This window comes from Grammomys surdaster, unplaced genomic scaffold, assembly GCF_004785775.1.
Source record: "Grammomys surdaster isolate TR1022 unplaced genomic scaffold, NIH_TR_1.0 242, whole genome shotgun sequence".
NCBI lineage: Eukaryota > Metazoa > Chordata > Mammalia > Rodentia > Muridae > Grammomys > Grammomys surdaster.
In genome coordinates this window covers 1842768-1860374 of record NW_021604687.1, presented here as the reverse complement: position 1 = coordinate 1860374, position 17607 = coordinate 1842768, and the positions used below count along the sequence as shown (strand labels likewise).

The window sequence follows — 17607 nt, the reverse complement described above, 5'->3', positions numbered from 1 at the left end:
GCCAAAAGAAAACAAACTCAACGGTAACATTAGAGGGTTTTGCCACATAATATGTCATCAAAGCTTCTTCTTTTTTTCTTTAATCTTATTGAGTTTTTTATTTTTTACTATGTATATATGGGAGGACACGGGTTGTGGGACAAGGTTGGGAGAATAGGTAAGAAACTAGGATGAGTAAAGGGAGGGAAAATTATAAGTAATATATAATGTTAAAAATATATCTCCAATAAATGGCTTAAAAATGTTTTGATGTGTGTGTGTATTTGTGTATCTATATCTTTTCATAATTTTATTCATCTATGAAAAATTCTGAGTATTAATTTCTTCACAGCCTTCTTTATCTGTTTGTTTCTAAGACTATAGATAATAGGGTTTAAGAATGGTGGAACAATGGCATAAAATACAGACAGAGTCATATCCTTCATTATATCTGAGATTGCTGGAGGTCTTAGATATGCATAGGCACCAGAACTAAGAAACATAGACACCACAATAATGTGAGGAACACAGGTGGAAAAGGCTTTCCCTCTCTCTCCTTTGACAGGAACTTTTAAGACAGTTGTTAATATGCGAACATATGATATGGCAATGAAGATAGAGCAGCTACCACTGAGCCCAATGCCAGACAGAAGAAGTAAGATTTGGTTGTTAAAGGTATCAGAGCAAGAAAGCCTCAGCAGAGAGGGGATATCACAGAAGAACTGAGGGACTATATTACAGTGACAAAAGGACAGCTGGAATGTTTTGAAAGTGTGCACACTTGCAAGGATGAGTGAGGTAAGTAGGGAAGCCAGTGTCATCTGAACACAGAATTGATGGTTCATAATCATAGGGTAGAGTAGAGGCTTGCAGATGGCCACATAGCGGTCCTGGGCCATGATGGTGAGAAACTGAATCTCTACACATGCACAAAAGAAGAACAAAAAGATCTGTGCTGCACACCCACCCATAGAAATGTCCCTTTGATCAGTGAGAGAGTTGATACAAGCATTGGGCACAGTAATAGATGCATACCCCATGTCTAAAATGGAAAGATTCCTGAGGAAGAAGTACATGGGTGTATTCAGGGTATGGTCAATTGTAGCAGTAATGATGATGGTAAGATTCCCTAGCAAGGTGCCCAGGTACACAAGCAAGAACAGCACACTGAGTAGGATCCTGAGCTCCAAAGTCTCAGCAAATAATTCCAGGAGAAACTCAGTCACCAGAGTGAAGTTGGCCATACTCTAAAAATAAAGGATTATCTGAAAGAGAAAAACAGCAACTGAGAAGAACTTAAATTAATTGATAAAAATCACTCTAGCATTTCTCTTGATACTGTTTATTTTTGTTCTCTAAAACTGGCCTTTATGTGTAAAAAAATCAAGTATTTTTTCTTTGCTTTGACTATGTTTTTATTATGCTTAGATGTGAATACATATATGTGGCTGTCTGTCAAATTGTTTGGTATGATGTTAAGCACTTAGAATTAATTTCCATAATAATAGCTGTCTCATGAATACTATTATCTTCATAAATATTAAGTTGTTTACTATAAAGTTATATAATATGGTAAATTTCTCTTCTAGATAAACTACCTGCAACAGTTAAGAATGCCCAGAAACATTTAACATGTGGAATATATATTTAAAACTGTTTATGTATTTATTGCCATATATACATATACATATGAGATGCGTTTATGTTGTATGATTATTTCAGATATACACATATGTGTATATCCATACAGGGAGGAATGGGGGAAAGAAATGAATGTGAGAGACATGGACATAGAAAAACAGATTGAGAAAGAGAAATAAAGATGATCAAGGTAGAAGTTAATGCATAAGACTTTGAATAGGCCATTTGCCTGAAAACTGAGGCAGGGTTAACGTCACATGCTTGAAGAAGTATTTTTTTTCTTTTTGCAGAAATCTTGGGATTTCTAGAAATTCACTCATATTATAGATAATGATTTTAATTCCTTAAAAGCAATTATTTGGATATATGAATAGTATATTCATACATATCCACAGTAACACTGGAAATATGGCTTTGCTAGCTGAATCCTGGAACAAAGCCAACATTATACATAAAGCTAAACATGATACAATGTGCGATAGCTTTTATGTTTTTACCAGTTTGACTGAAGTGGAGCTGATGCCAAAGTACACTATGGAATCCTATACCATGATTCTTAGTGGTGATCAACTGTCAAGTTTCATAGATAATGCATGGTATAAAAACACTAAGTTCTAAGATTTATGATAAAGTATAGGGGTATTAATGTAAAGAGTTCAAACTGAATGAAGTTAATGATAAGTTCCCATTAGCTTAATGAAATTAGATAACACTTTTTATTAAATCCTCATGGCAACCATTAATGACTCTACGTGTTATAAAACATTAATGGTATACAACTTTAAATATTGTAAATTTTATAAAATATGAGAAATTAATTAGAAAAAAACAGGTTAAGAGTTGAACAAAGCAGCTGTGAAACAGACAGAGGCAAGTAACAAAGCAATGGCAAGTGATAAGATAGAGATAGTTGCCCATTTTTGTTGAAACAGTTACATGTATTTAATAATTTCTTTTGGAATCTTCAAAATTCTAACAGAATGAAATTCACAAAGGGTAAAGAAAACATTACTTAGAGATATTAGCTAATGAACATTAAGCAATGTAATTTTTATTTGAATTCATTATTTTATCTAAAATTGGTGATAAAATGATTTTTCAAATGCAGAGAGACCAAAAACATTATTCCAAGTACATATATTAGTATGGCACCTATTCAATAGATCATCATAACTGTACTATACTATATTTGACATATATCCATCAAGATCACAGTCCAAAATGACCACAAATTAGTTGAGATTTATGGTAAAATGAGCAGTATGATTAATATGTAAATATAAATTAAAGACTACAACACCTAACACATTTCTGGTTGTAGTACAAAAGATAACGAATCCAGGTTTTACCAGTGGATGAATTGCCTTGCAAGTGTTTAGAAACCTGGTGATATGTTCCAAGTCACCTGTAGCAGTATGTAGGTTGATAATTTGGAATTAGTAACTGGAGATCAGATCAGGAAGCAGGATCCACCACATTTTAATTATATCTACAGTATGCTACAGAAAAGGAAGTGTGGTTGTCACCTACAAATAGCATCTTTTCATAAAGGTCCTTGATGGCCATGTCAGGATGATTATGCAATACCAGTTTTTGGACAAAGTATAGGGTGGTATTGTGTTTAAACCCAACAGGATATTGAACAGCTAGATCTAGATACTTTTAGAAGATATCACCAGAATGAATATTGTAAATTTTTAATATCTATACAAAGATCTTTAAAACTACTTATTACTTCCAATATAAAAATTATGTTGGAAGTTAAATGACAATACAGTAAGCAGAAAGTGTGTACAAAGTGGTTTTACATTAGGTCTTTGAGAAGTTTCTACCACATCTATAAAGAAATTATTCAACTGCAGCTGAGGTAAGAGCCACTAAGAGTCTGAGTAAGTTTATAATATTGTTGTGATTGGGAGATGCTTTACAATGGCTCTAAGACGTTATAGAACTTAGGTTAAAAAGCCATTACTAGAGTTGAAGATCATTACCAAACAACAAGGCACCAAAAGGAACTAATTAATATTATAGATATCTCTGCTTTCAACAACTGAATATCTGATTATAAAAGCAGACAGATTTTAAATAAATATCACAATGAAAATAATTAACGTTTTTCATATTCATCCTTCAGCCATACTGAAATTCAATTTAAAAGTCATAAGTGTAACCACTACATACCAATAGAATCTAAGAAAAATATATGAAAATTTTTCCTGAAAAGTATCAAAATAAATGCACACAAAGTATTCCCTAGCAATAAAATTCATCAATTTTTTTGACCTGGTAATCACCAGTTGTGAAGACATCGCATTCCATCTTTAATTCTTCTGCAGCACCATGGATACTCCTAGACAATATTACCCTGAGTAAAGCAAGTCTGGTACATCATATGTAGAGGCAAAATATTTCTTAAGTTAAATACAAATTAAATTACCCCATATTCCCTTTTCAACTCCAAAATTAATTAGAAATCAATGGCAAAATAGAAAATATCATGAATATCTATAAATTACATTTGAAAGATAGATTAAACAAGAAATAAAAACAACTTCGAAAATACTTCAAAAGGAATATAGTATGACAATTATTTTAGTCAGCAAGTAAATCACTAAGAGACAGTTAACAGTAATAAACAACCGCCATTAAATGATAATGTTAGAGAAGAAACCCAAAGAACAAATTTTATAAAACCTGAAACACCAATAAGCCAATATAAAATAATGGAAAATGTGTGAGTTATATAAATAGAATTATTAAAAATGTTAAAATGATTTTATAGAAACTAATGACTATTGAGAGTAAGAATACTAGCTGCTTCCAAGATGCACCTCCCTGAGACTGTATAAACACAAATGAACAAAATATATGGATTCTTCAGGTTGTACTTGTATATCCCTTCATATGTGTGTGTGTGTGTGTGTGTGAGTGTGTGTTTGTGTGCATGTATGTGTACACATGTGTGTGTAATAATAAAGAAAATGTGGCATCGATTTGAAAGTAGGGGGATATACTAGGGGTTGAGTGAGGGAACATAGGAATGCCTACAAGGACAAACGGGAAATAGGAGAATGATGTAATAACATTACATCATTATTAAAGTTAAATTTATTAAAATTAAATTTATTAAAAGGATAATCAAAATGATAACACAGAAATAAAAATGAAGATTAATGTATATGCGCCAACAAATTAAATAATCAAATATGAATTGATTTCCTGAATTATGCAACTTATATAGACTTACCTTTTTTCAAACAGTAGAATTTATTGTCCTAAAAATATTTAAAGTTTACCTGGTTTCAAGAATAAATTCAATAAAATTGAGGGAAATTTTATTTCTATAATGATGAAAACTCATAAAGTAATATTAATAATGTCATCAACACCTAAATACCAAAGCAAGAAAATTCCACCAAAATAAAATGAATGCAAGTGAATAACTTTGATGAATTTGAAAATATTAGACAAGAATTTGCAGATCTTATATTTAGTGCAATAAACATGTCAACCTTGTTCATCAAATATAGTTTATTCTTGCATTAGAGAACATTTCAACATGAGCAGTCAATGATCTTGACATACTAATAGAAGTGGTGATAAAAAAATCACATGCTAACTTCAAGAATTCCAGAAAAACATTATATAATATTCAATACCATTAACTTATAAACATTTTAATCATTTATAAAAGGGATTGTATATAGTGTGAAAGTAAAATCTCCTAAGGTTTGCTACAAGGCAAAACTGATACTCTTGTTTTTACCACGTCCACTAAACATAATATTGGAAACATTTTCCAGAGCAAGCATACAAAAAATAAAATAAAATTAAGGTACCTGAAATACCCCATTGTGCTTCTGTGTGATTTGTTGTGGTGGTGGTTTCTTTGTTAAATATTATTTTTAGATTATATTATAATTACATTTCTCCCTCCTAACCCTCCTTTAAATACCATCCTACTCTTTTTCTTATCCATAGGTCCTATTTTCAAGTTGTTGTTGCATGCATAAGTTGTTTGTTTACACATATATATTCTTATTAAGTTTGTACAGTCTGTATATTTTTTGTATATAGGTTCTCAGGAATAGGTATTTGGCATTAGAAAATCAATGGTCTTTTTGAAAACCAGTTAGCATTAATAAAATTCAAATATTACAGTTTTTAATTGGTAAAATTAAATATCCATGTGAAAAACAAGTGGGCACTATTTTAATTCCTGTAGAAATATGTAAGTAAAGTTATTATATTCTGATGGCCTGAATATTTCCTTTAATGACAGATATTGATATTTGCATACTTTAGGAGTGGTATTAATACAGATGCATTTAACATTTTTACTTAAAGTATTAATAACTTGAAAAAATATACAAATATATGTGTCAACATCATGGATAGTAGCAAATGATGGAAGAAACACTGATTGTGAAAGACAAATATCTACTTTTAATGAAACAAGTCAAGTTGTTTATAAGCCTAGAGAAAAGAATGAATTCTCTGGGAGGAATAAAATATCCTTACCCTTTATTTTTTTCTGCCTTTCCACTTAGATTTATAACACACAAGATCTTGAGCAAACTGAATATGTTTTGTATGACATTCCTTTAATTAATCAAACAATGTTGGGGTTATAAGTTTGCTTTGCCAGTATTATCTTGGTACTTCTACTTATATTAACAAATATAACATTGATATATATGCTCACAAGTAGGTTAATTGCATGTCTTAATAAGTTAGGAAATGCTTGAATGAATTGACTAGGAAATTACTTAAATGATTCAAGACTGATGTTGGTATTTGAAGAAATATATACTTAGAGATACTGAAAATCATTTTGAATATCTTAGACAACATTGCATGCCCAGTTCTATATTGGTTTTCAGATAAACCAAACTCAAAGTGGTTGCATAAAAATCTGACACCTAGTCATGAGTTTCTATCGAGAAATCTTTAGAATAGTAGCAGAACTTTCTTTCGTGCAACTAGTCCATTATTTTTTCAAAGCTTTTCCTAAAATTCCTTATAAACACAAGTTGTGCGCCATATTTACTAACACTTCTTATATTCAATAATAGACACATTTAAAACAAGATATCGTTCCATCTATAAATGTAATTTTTAAACTTACAGTACAATCTAATTATAAGTTTTAAATCATTCTTAAAGGTGATCATTTCATGTTTATAAATAATAAAATTAAAGTTTATAAATGGATTCTATCAATTTATTTTAAATTTTATTACATTTATTTTAAAATATTAAGTAAAACCATACTTGGTTTTCTGCTGAAAGCTATGTATAGTCAAAATGGAATTTTGAAAGCTGAATTTAAAAAGAATGAACATTTACTTTCTCAGTATTTATAAGAGTGATTTTTTATACTTGAAACATTTAGCACCATTTATCTCTTTAAAAAGAGATTTATATGATTTTCATTTATTAAATATGTATTTCTAGTAAAATGAAACATTAAAATACACTCAGGAAACTCTTCATGATTCATCCCCCAGACAAAGGGAAAAAAAACTCTTTACAGCCATTGGGATAGGGCATAGAGAGGTAGCTCAGTAGTTAGTGACATTTATTGGCCATGCAGAGGAACTGGATTCAGATTCCAGCATGTACATAGTGAACTAAGGGCACTGCATAAAAGTGGTATACACACATCCATGCCAGGAAAACGTCCATACATATGTGTTAGGAATGTAAGTGTGTGTGTGTGTGTGTGTGTCAGTGAAACATCTATTAATGAAAAAAGAGATTATGAAATTGTAAGTTAGCAAGGAACATATTGGAGGTAGAAAAGGAAATCTATAAAGAACATACTTTTATTAAATTTCAAAAATTTAAACAAATAAATAAATCATTTAAAAAGTTATGAAAGTAGATTTATATAATTTTTATACAAGGCAATATGTATCTACTTTATATGTGCTATATATATATATATATATATATATATATATATATATATTAGTTATATAATATGATATACATTTAAATATAAATAACAAATTTGTTTACTTAATGTTGTATACATTTTGTAACTATGGAGTAAAAAAGCAATTTGTAAGTATGAAGTGTTCATCAAGTGGCACAGAAACACAATGATCAGCTTTTATAATTTATGTATGATCCTGTGGTTTATCATACCCCATGATAATGCTGTCATGTTTAAAATGAAACGTCAATAAAATAGCAAAATTTTTTCTATAATTGCTTTTCTCTTAAAGTAATAAACTTTTTTCTCTCACATTCTCTTAAGAAAATTACTGGTTGTATCTCAGGTGAAAAATATTGCATGTATATTTTCCTAAATATTTCATATTTGTAGATTAAGTTTTTGCTATTTCCTTCTTAAACCTTTCAAACTGGAGCAAGGGGTTTCCGGAGAATTCCTCAGTAAATAAGAGGGGACAGTCAAGGTAAAACTATGGTCTCAGTACACTTACCCAAGCATTGTTCTTTACTCAAAAATGAGAATGAAGCTCTGTGTTGTTCACTTTAAAATATTCAAAATTGTACAGATACTTCCATCAAATATTCTTGTCTATAATGGATTGTACAAGTCTTCACTTTAGCAAAATACTATTCTTGACTTTTAAAAAATCACTAGTCTTGTTCCCTTTTATCTAAGTCATTGGCATCCTCCTGAGTACAAAGACTCTTAGAACACAGCCCTTAATTGGGACAAAATGCCAAGATGTAATTTAGATGTGCAATAGTTTCCATAGAACTGGTAAGAATGGACCCAATTAAAATTCATCATTAGACACAGGCTGAAGGAGCAGAGAGTGTGTCATCTGAGTCACCTGAAATTGTGGAGATGATAATGGAGATAATGAAACACTGCATGAAATATACAGATACTCTCCATCATGTGAAGTAATGTGTCTCGCACCTGTATGGAGCTCAGGACAAAATCATCTACAGTCTGCACAACCCAAACGAAGCAGGTATTCAATCTCTCATTCTCTCTTCCAGACAATACAGCAATCTATGAGACATCAAAAACAGTAATTGTCCTCTTTTAAAATAAAAGAAAACGAAGAAAAAAAGTAAAATTTGATTCCAAAGGATTGAAACAAAGATGCTGATCACAGCATAGAGACCTATAGCAATGTACTCTCTTCAATACTTACCTTGAAGTCAAATGTCACTTTTCATTTTCATGAGTTTATAAAAACATTTTAGTCTTTCAATTCCTTTTCTCAGTTTTTACAGACTTATAAAAATTATATCAAATGTAAATTAGAAATCACACTCAAATATTTTTAAAAATACAAAATATTTCATAACACAGTGCCTCCCTATTTTAATGGACATAGGAAAATCCTTCACAAGTTGGTTTCAGTGAGCTCAAACAAGGAGAAATGGGTGATGGACTTGGTTGTTGGCTGAGTCTCTTGGATAGCCTAATAAGTAGCCTTCATGGAAGAATGGAGGAGCTTTAGTGATGTAAGAAAGGGATAATTGAAGAGTTCTGCCAAATTCATGTCTCTGGTTGATGAAAGACATGAAGGTCTTCCATCATAAAATCATAGTGGGTAAATCCATCTCTATATGAAGCACATCAGGCATGAAGTAAAGCAAAGGAAGGAGGTCTATTTGTCCTTTACTAGACTCTAATAATAGGTCTTCAAGAATTATGAGAATTGTATACACAATGAAATTTTTTATCTATGCTTAAATATTTAGTTACTAATCTATAAGTTTGGGCTATGACCGTCAGGTTGTTGTTGGACCCCATTTTAGGGAGATGCTGAGTGAGGAGAGCAGTTCCTGGAGAAGTTTTTAGCCTACAATTTGAGGATTACAGTCCATGTTGTAACTACTTCTACATGTCTGGAAAATGTTTACAAAGACTATCAAATATTCACATCCTTCCTTGACAGTCTGCACCTCAGTAAGTAGTTTCACCAAGTTCTCTGGGGTGTTAAGCACTTTCAGACTGCCATCTGTTTTGGTAAAGCCTCTCTGTTTTGGTAAACTTGAGGATAAACCTGGCGTCTGGCTGAGACATAAAATGTCAGGCAATTTACTTATTTCATTGATTGTAGTAATTATTTTCTATAACCCTATTCTAAGGATGACATCTAATTATATATTGGAAATTTGAAATTTCCCTGTTTTTCTGTAACTCACTTAACTAATATTTCCATAAACATACTTGGAAACATGCTTTGATTTGCAACTGAATTTTCTTCTGAACTATATAACTTCATGAAATGGCTGATATATTTGAGGAAACCTGATTCCATGTTTCAAGACCGTGAACATTCATATTTGACAGAAGTATATGTCTTCTACTGCCTTTAATATTAGGACTTCATTCTCTGTTGACACATTTGTACAAACAATACCAAGTGAAATGTGGTTATGTTTGTCATTTGTATATATTTATGTAACGTCCTAATTAAAATTTATTTTAAGCAGTGCAGTGGTGGTACACACCTTTAATTCTAGCACTTGGGAGGCAGAGGCAGATGGATTTCTGAGTTCGAGGCCAGCATGGTCTACAAAATGAGTTCCAGGACAGCCAGGGCCATATAGAGAAACCCAGTCTCTAAAAAACATTATTTTAAATACCTTATTAGCCGTATATTCTCCTGGTGTGTACTGTGATGGCTTGAATGTGTTTGGCCCATGAGAAGTGGAACTATTCGAATGCATGGGTCTGCTTAGAGTAGCTGTGGCTTTGTTGGAGAAAATGTGTCACTGTGACCATGGGTTTTGAGGTCCTATGCTCAAGCTCTGCCCAGTGTAGAGGAGACCCTTTTTCTATCTGATGGTGGATGACAGACTTCTTCTTGCTGCCTTTTGATCAAAATATAGAAATCTTTGCTCCTCCAGCACCATGTCTGCCTGCACGCTGTCATGCTTCCCACCATGATGATAATGGATTGAACCTCTAACACTGTAAACCATCCCCAGTGAAATGTTTTCTTTCATAACAGTTGCTTGGTGGGCTTATCGGTTAAAATTACTGCTTACTCTTCCAGAGGTCCCAAGTACAATTCCCAGCAACCATAACGTGGCTGGCAATCATCTGTAATGCAATCTGATGCCCTCTTCTGGTGCCTGAAGACAGCTACAGTGTACTCATATACGTAAAATAAATCTTTTTTATTACATATTTTATTTGTTTATATTTCAAATGTTATCCTTTTCCCCAGTTTCCCCTCTGTAAACCCTCTATTCCATCTCCTCTCTCCCTGCTTCTATGAAGGTGCTCCCACACTTACCCACCCGCTCCTACCCCACCACCCTGGCATTCCCCTACACTAGAGCATAGAGAATTCAGAGGACCAAGGGCCTCTCCGCCCTTTGATGTCAGATAAGGCCATCCTCTGTTATATACACAGCTGGAGCCATGGGTCTCCTTCATGTGTACTCTTTGGTTTGTAGTTTAGTCCCTGGGAGCTCTGGTGGTTCTTGTTGGTTGATATTGTTCTTCTTATGGGGTTTAAAAAGCCTTCAGCTCCTTCAGTTTTTTCTCTAACTCCTCCATTGGAGACTCCATGCTGTGTCCAATAGTTGGCTGTGAGCATCTGCCTCTGCATTTTTCAAACTCTGGCAGAGCCTCTCAGGAGACAGCTATATCAGGTTCTTGTCAGAAAGCAATTCTTGGCACCAGCAACAGTGTCTGGGTCTGGTGTCTGTATATGGGTTGAATCCCCGTGTGTGGCAGTCTCTGGATATCCTTTCCTTCAGTCTCTGTTCCACACTTTTTCCCTGTACTTTCTTTAGACAAGAGCAATTCTGGTTTAAAATTTTGGAGATGAGTGGGTAGCCTCATCCCTCAACCAGAGGCTTGAAGGCTTGGGGAAACTGGGAAAGAGGATAGCATTTGAAATGTAAATAAATAAACCTTGTCTAACCCCTGGATATGGTCTCTACAGGTTCTCCCTCCCCTTTGTAGGGTATTTCAGCTAATGTCATCCCACTTGGGTCCTGGAAGATACTTGCTTTCCTGGCATCTGGGACTTTCTGGTAGCTAATCCAATTGCTATACACTTCTGTTTGATTTCCTAACCCTCTGCATATAATGCCCATATCCTCCCATACCTTATACTGCAAACTTTTTTTCTCCTCACCATCCTCTCTTCTTCACATCCTCTACCTCCTGTGAGTATTTTGTTCCCCTTTTTAGAAGGACTGAAACATCCACACTTTGGTCTTCCTTCTTCTTGTGCTTCATATGGTCTGTGAGTTGTATCACAGAAATTCTGATCATTTTGCCTAATATCCAATAATCAGTGAGTACATGCCATGTGTGTTCTTTTGTGACTGGGTTACTTCACTCAGGATGATATTTTCCTTTTTTTATATCAGATATATTATTTATTTACAATACAGATGTCATCCCCTTTTCCCATTTCCCCCCCCTAGATCCCCTTATCTTATATCCCCTCTTCCATTATGCTCTTATACCATTGTGATTACATGCGTGTATTAAGGTCAGTTCTAGGTTGAGGATCTAGCAATACAATAGACGCAGAAAGTCAAAGATCAAGCAGTAGAATAAATGCAAATAGTCAAAGAAAAAGCAAAGCATTAACCTCAATTACATGAACATTTCCGTGATCACTGTTTCTAAAGGCTTATAAGGATGACCAAAGTATCTAAGCCTACTTCCCTGTCCTAGGCCAAGGACATTTTCATGATTGGAACCTACTTCCTTGTTATAACCTAAAATTTAGATTTCTGTCTAAAATTACTTCTTTGTTCTAGCCTAATAGTTAGACTCCTGCCTGAGATTACTTCTTTGTTGTAACCTAAGACTTAGATTCCTACCCGAAATTACATCTTTGTTCTACCCTAATGTCCGATTCCTGCTTGAAGCCTACTTCCTTGTCCTTAGCCAATGTCATATTCTTGCCAAGCAGCCCATTTCCTTGTCCTTGGCCCATCTCAGCTTCTGGCCAAGCAGCTCCAAAGGCTCTCTACCTCTCTCCCTTTTTTATTTCATTAACAAGACTGAGCCTGTCTTAGATCATTCTAACAAGAATGCCTTCCTTACCCATCATGGGATAAGCATTATCAAAAGCAATGCACTTCCGTCTTAGGTTGGTAAGGCTCTGTGCAGAATCTTACTCATCCTTGGCTTGCCAGCCTGCTAATTTAATGACTCTGTCTGGAGGTCCATTTTCAGATTCAAGCCATATACTTTGGCTGCCTACATGTTGATGTTGCTAAAGATAAGCTTTAACACGATGGGCAGGAATCAAAGTATTTCCAGGACAAGAAGGGCTAGCTTGATCAAGCTATATATGCCATCCCTGAGGTTTGACCAAAATGGAAATCCTGACCTTAGGCCATGGATAATTTTATCACCATTATCTGGAGCATCCAAGCTCAACATAGCAGCGTTCTTTAAATTCATAATCTCACTATGCAAAGTTAACACACCCAGAGAGTTGTTCAGATTATGCCAAATATCCTACAGGTGTCTTTAAACTTTTTTCTAATTATAATGAAAATCATTATGAATTTCAAAAGTAACACTACTCCAACGATATTTTTCATGACATTTGGGATGGCTCCTAACTCTTAAACCCTGAAACCTCTTCAGATAATTTGAATGGGTTATAGAGCATCATCCATTGTTCCAGATACCTATATAAATCCTTTTGTATGCTCAATACATTAGTAACATTTTTTGCTAGATGGTTAACAAAATAGATGTCTTAACTCCTTGTGTCAATGTTATTGGAGAAGCAGCGGTGCTAGCAATTAATGAAATTTAAGCTGTTATACCAGCAATAATCAAGCCCGCTACCCTCTTGCTTCTGCTTAAAGTTTAACTCACTTCTTCTAGCACTTTCAAACTTTTTTCAGTGAATCAAGGTTTTCTAATACTCAGGGCAGTAAGATGAAAGTTGGTTGATAGACCCCCATAACAGACATGCCAGGTTTCAACATACTAACACAATTGGAAATTATACAGTCAATGGAACTTACAATAAATACTGTAGAGACAAAACCAATTTTAGCTTGACAATTAAAAGAGCCTTAAAACATGCACTAACCCTTGTTTGAAATCCAGATCCTGTCCCAACTTTATCTTTTGCTATCCTAACATCATAGTGAGCTACAGCTAACTTCCAAATATGTCTCTGACAAAGTCCAGGTTCAGTCTTCCAAAAGTAGACTGTTATTTCCAATATTGGATTGGTTTCTAGACCAGTACCTGATTGAGTCGTAATAGCTGGTCACATTTAAGAAGAATACAAGAGAATTTATAATTTCTCTTTTTGATTCTCTATCCAACAGAGTCTAAAAACTTGAGGCAAGGGAGCTTGTCCCATCTGGGATATAGTCAAGCAAAGGTGGGTCAGAAACATAAGTCCAATGCAGCTCCCCAGTCACTTTTGTCAAGACACCCACCAATCTCACAGGTATACATCATTCTTTGTCTCAGCAACAGTATGTCTCACCAATCATTTTAAAGTTCCATAGGCCTCTTCCACTACCTTGTCCTTGAGGATGATATGAAATCCCCTTAATAAATTATTGACAAAAAGTCTCCACTGCTCGACTACAATTGCCAGACCCATTATCTGTTTTTTTTATTGAATATTGTATTTATTTACCTTTCAATGTTATCCCCTCTCCCATCCCCCCAAAAAAAACCCTTATCCCATCCCTCCCTCCTCCTACTTCTATGAGGATGTGCTCCCACCATCCATCCATTCCCACCTCCCTGCTCTCGAATTCCCCAACACCAGGGAATTCAAACTTAGCAACCAAGACCTTCCTCTTCCATTGATACCTGACAAGACCATCCTCAACTACCTATTCAGGTAGAGCCATGAATGCCTCCCTTTGTGTTTTCAGGCTGGAAGTCTAGACCCTGGGAGCTCTGGTTAAGTATTTTTGATACTTCTCCTAAGAAGGACCAAAGCACCCACACTTTGGTCTTTCTTCTTCTTCTTCTTTAGCTTCATGTGGTCTACATGTTGTATCTTAGGTATTATGAGTTTTGGGCTAATATTCACTTATCAGTGACTACCACATATGTTCTTTGTGGTTGGGTTACCTCATACACAATGATATTTTCCAATTCCATTCATTTGACTAAGTATTTCATGAACTCATTGTTTTTAATAGCTGAGTAGTACTCAATTGTGTTAATGTACCACATTTTCTGTATCCATTCCTCGATTGAAGGACATCTGGGTTTTTTTCCAACTTCTGGTTATGATAAATAATAATAGTAAGGCTCCTATGGACATAGTGGAGCATATGTCCCTGTTATATGTTGAACATCTTTTGGGTATATGCCCAGGAGTGGTACAGTGGGGTCCTCATTTCCCTAATTTCTTTTTCAGCCTGTTTATCTTTCATGTAGAGGAAGGCTACTGATTTATTTGAGTTGATTTTATAACCATCCACTTTGCTGAAGTTGTTTATCAGGTTTATGAGTTCTCTGTGGAAGTGTTAGAGTCACTTAAGTATACTACCATATCATTTGCAAATAGTAAAATTTTTAGTTCTTCCTTTCCAATTTGTATCCTTGTGACCTCCTTTGCTGCCTAATTTCTCTGGTTAGGACTTCCAGTACTATATTGAAAACGTAGGGAGAGAGTGGGCAGCCTTCTCTAGTCCCTGATTTTAGTGGGAGTGCTTCAAGTTTCTCTCCATCTAGTTTGATGTTGGCTAATGGCTTACTATATATTGCTTTTACTATTTAGGTATGGACCTTGAATTCCTGATCTTTCCAAGACTTTTATCATGAAGGGATGTTGAATTTTGTCAAATACTTTCTCAGCATCTAGTGATATGATCATTTGATTTTTTTCCTTTGAGTTTGTTTATATAGTGGATTATATTGATGGATTTTTGAATATTGAACGATCCCTGAATTCCTGAAATAAATCCTACTTGATTGTGATGGATAATAGTTTTGATGCGTTCTTAGATTCAGTTTGCGAGAATTTTATTGAGTATTTTTGCATTGATATTCATAAGGGAGATTGGTCTGAAGTTCCCTTTATTAGGTCTTTGTGTGGTTTAGGTATGAGTGTAATTGTGGCTTCATAGAATGAATTGGGTAGTGTTATTTCTGCTTCTATTTGTGGAACAGTTTATAGAGAATTAGTATTAAATTTTCTTTGAAAGTCTGATAGAACTCTGCACTAAAACTGTCTAGTCTCGACCTGTTTTTGGTGGGGAGACTTTTAATGACTGCTTCTATTTCTTTTGGTGTTATGGGTCTGTTTAGATGGTTTATCTGCTCCTGATTTAACATTGGTAACTGGTATTTTTCTAAAAACTTGTCCATTTCATCCAGATTTTCCAATTTTTTTGAGTATAGGCTTTTGTAGTAGGATCTGATGAGTTTTTTAATTTCCTTGGTCTCTGTTATTATGTCACTTTTTTCCGTTCTGATTTTATTAATTTGGATACTGTCTCACAGCACTCTGATTAGTCTGGCTAAGAGTTTATCTATCTTGTTGATATTATCAAAGAACCAGCTCTTGGTTTTATTGATTCCTTGTAAAGTTCCTTTTGTTCCTTCTTGGTTGATTTCAGCCTTGAGTTTATTTCCTGCTATCTACTTCTCTTTGGTGTGTTTGCTTCTTTTTGTTCTAGAGCTTAAAGGTGTGTTGTCAAGGTGCTAGTGTATGTCCTCTCCTGTTTCTTTTTGTAAGCACTTAGATCTATGAGTTTTCCTCTTCACACTGCTGTCATTGTGTCCCATAAGCTTTGGTATGATGTGTCTTCATTTTCATTAAATTCTAAATTGGCTTTGAATTCTTTCTTTATTTCTTCTCTGACCATATTATCATTGAGTAGAATGTTGTTCAGTTTCCATGTGAATATGGGCATTCCATTATTTTTGTCGTTATTGAAGACCAGCCTTAGTCCATGGTGATCTGATAGGATGCATGGGATTGTTTCAATTTTCTTGTATCTGTTGAGGCCTGTTTTGTGACCAATTATATGGTCTATTTTGGAGAAGATACCATAGGTGCTGAGAAAAACTTATATTCTATTGTTTTAGGATGAAATGCTCTATAGATATCTGTTAAATCCATTTGGTTCATAACTTCTGTTAGTTTCACTATATCTCTGTTTAGTTTCTGTTTCCATGATCTGTCCATTGCTGAGAGTGGGGTGTTGAAGTCTCCCACTATTATTGTGTGAGGTGCAATGTGTGCTTTGAGATTTAGTAAGATTTCTTTTATGAAAGTGGGTGCTCTTGCATTTGGTGCATAGATGTTCAGAATTGAGAGTTCATGTTGGTTGACTTTTCCTTTGATAAGTATGAAATGTCCCTCCTTATCCTTTTTGAAAACTTTAAGGTGAACGTCGATTTTATTTGATAGTAGAATGGCTATTCCAGCTTGTTTTGTAGGACCATTTGCTTGAAAAATTGTTTTCCAGTCTTTTGCTCTAAGGTAGTATCTGTCTTTATCACTGAGATTGGACATATTTTCCTATATGCAGCAAAGTGCTGGGGGTCCAGTTTCGGTATCCTGCTATCTCTCTGGAAGTTCTCTGTATTCTGCTTGCTGGCTATTCTAAAAGATCTCTCTGTCCATGTTCTACTTCCTTGTATGTGTATGTGTGTGAGTATGCCTGTCTATCTGTGTGTATCTGTCTGTCTGTGTTTGTCTGGCTGGCTGGCTGGCTGGCTGGCTGTGTCTGGCTGGCTGTGTCTGTTCATTCTGTGTCTGTGCCTCTGTCTGTTCCCCAAGCAATGCTCTTCTTTTATCCTAAAAAATTCTTTGGATAGACCATTTCCTTCAGAATACAGGTTCAGACTTCTATTTTACATATCAGTCAGTCATTTACTCCAATTCTTAAGAGATAGTAAGAGTATATTCTTTTTTTAGCATTGCAAAAAATCAGAATTCTGTCTGCCTTTGTTAAGCACAAACAATAAGGTAGTTGGGTGGGATCTTGCCCTGAAATTACCATGTCTACCACACCTGGGCTTCACCTCCTAACTCTGTCATATTCTGAACTTGAATTCAG

At 34.5% G+C, this 17607-nt stretch overlaps 1 protein-coding gene across 1 annotated transcript; it reads right to left on the bottom strand.

The window, feature by feature from the left end:
• Nucleotides 1-293: 293 nt before the first annotated feature.
• LOC114627070 (olfactory receptor 14C36-like) lies at nt 294-8201 on the bottom strand. The gene is made up of 2 exons (XM_028774746.1): nt 8073-8201; nt 294-1244 (listed from the first exon to the last, which is right to left on the bottom strand). The coding sequence occupies exon 2, from the start codon at nt 1221-1223 to the stop codon at nt 294-296; it is 930 nt and encodes a 309-aa protein (XP_028630579.1). The 5' UTR covers nt 1224-1244; nt 8073-8201.
• Nucleotides 8202-17607: the final 9406 nt, after the last annotated feature.

What these genes read in the sequence shown, in the direction of transcription:
- LOC114627070 (XM_028774746.1), bottom strand. Translation starts at nt 1,223, where the DNA reads ATGGCCAACTTCACTCTGGTGACTGAGTTTCTCCTGGAATTATTTGCT.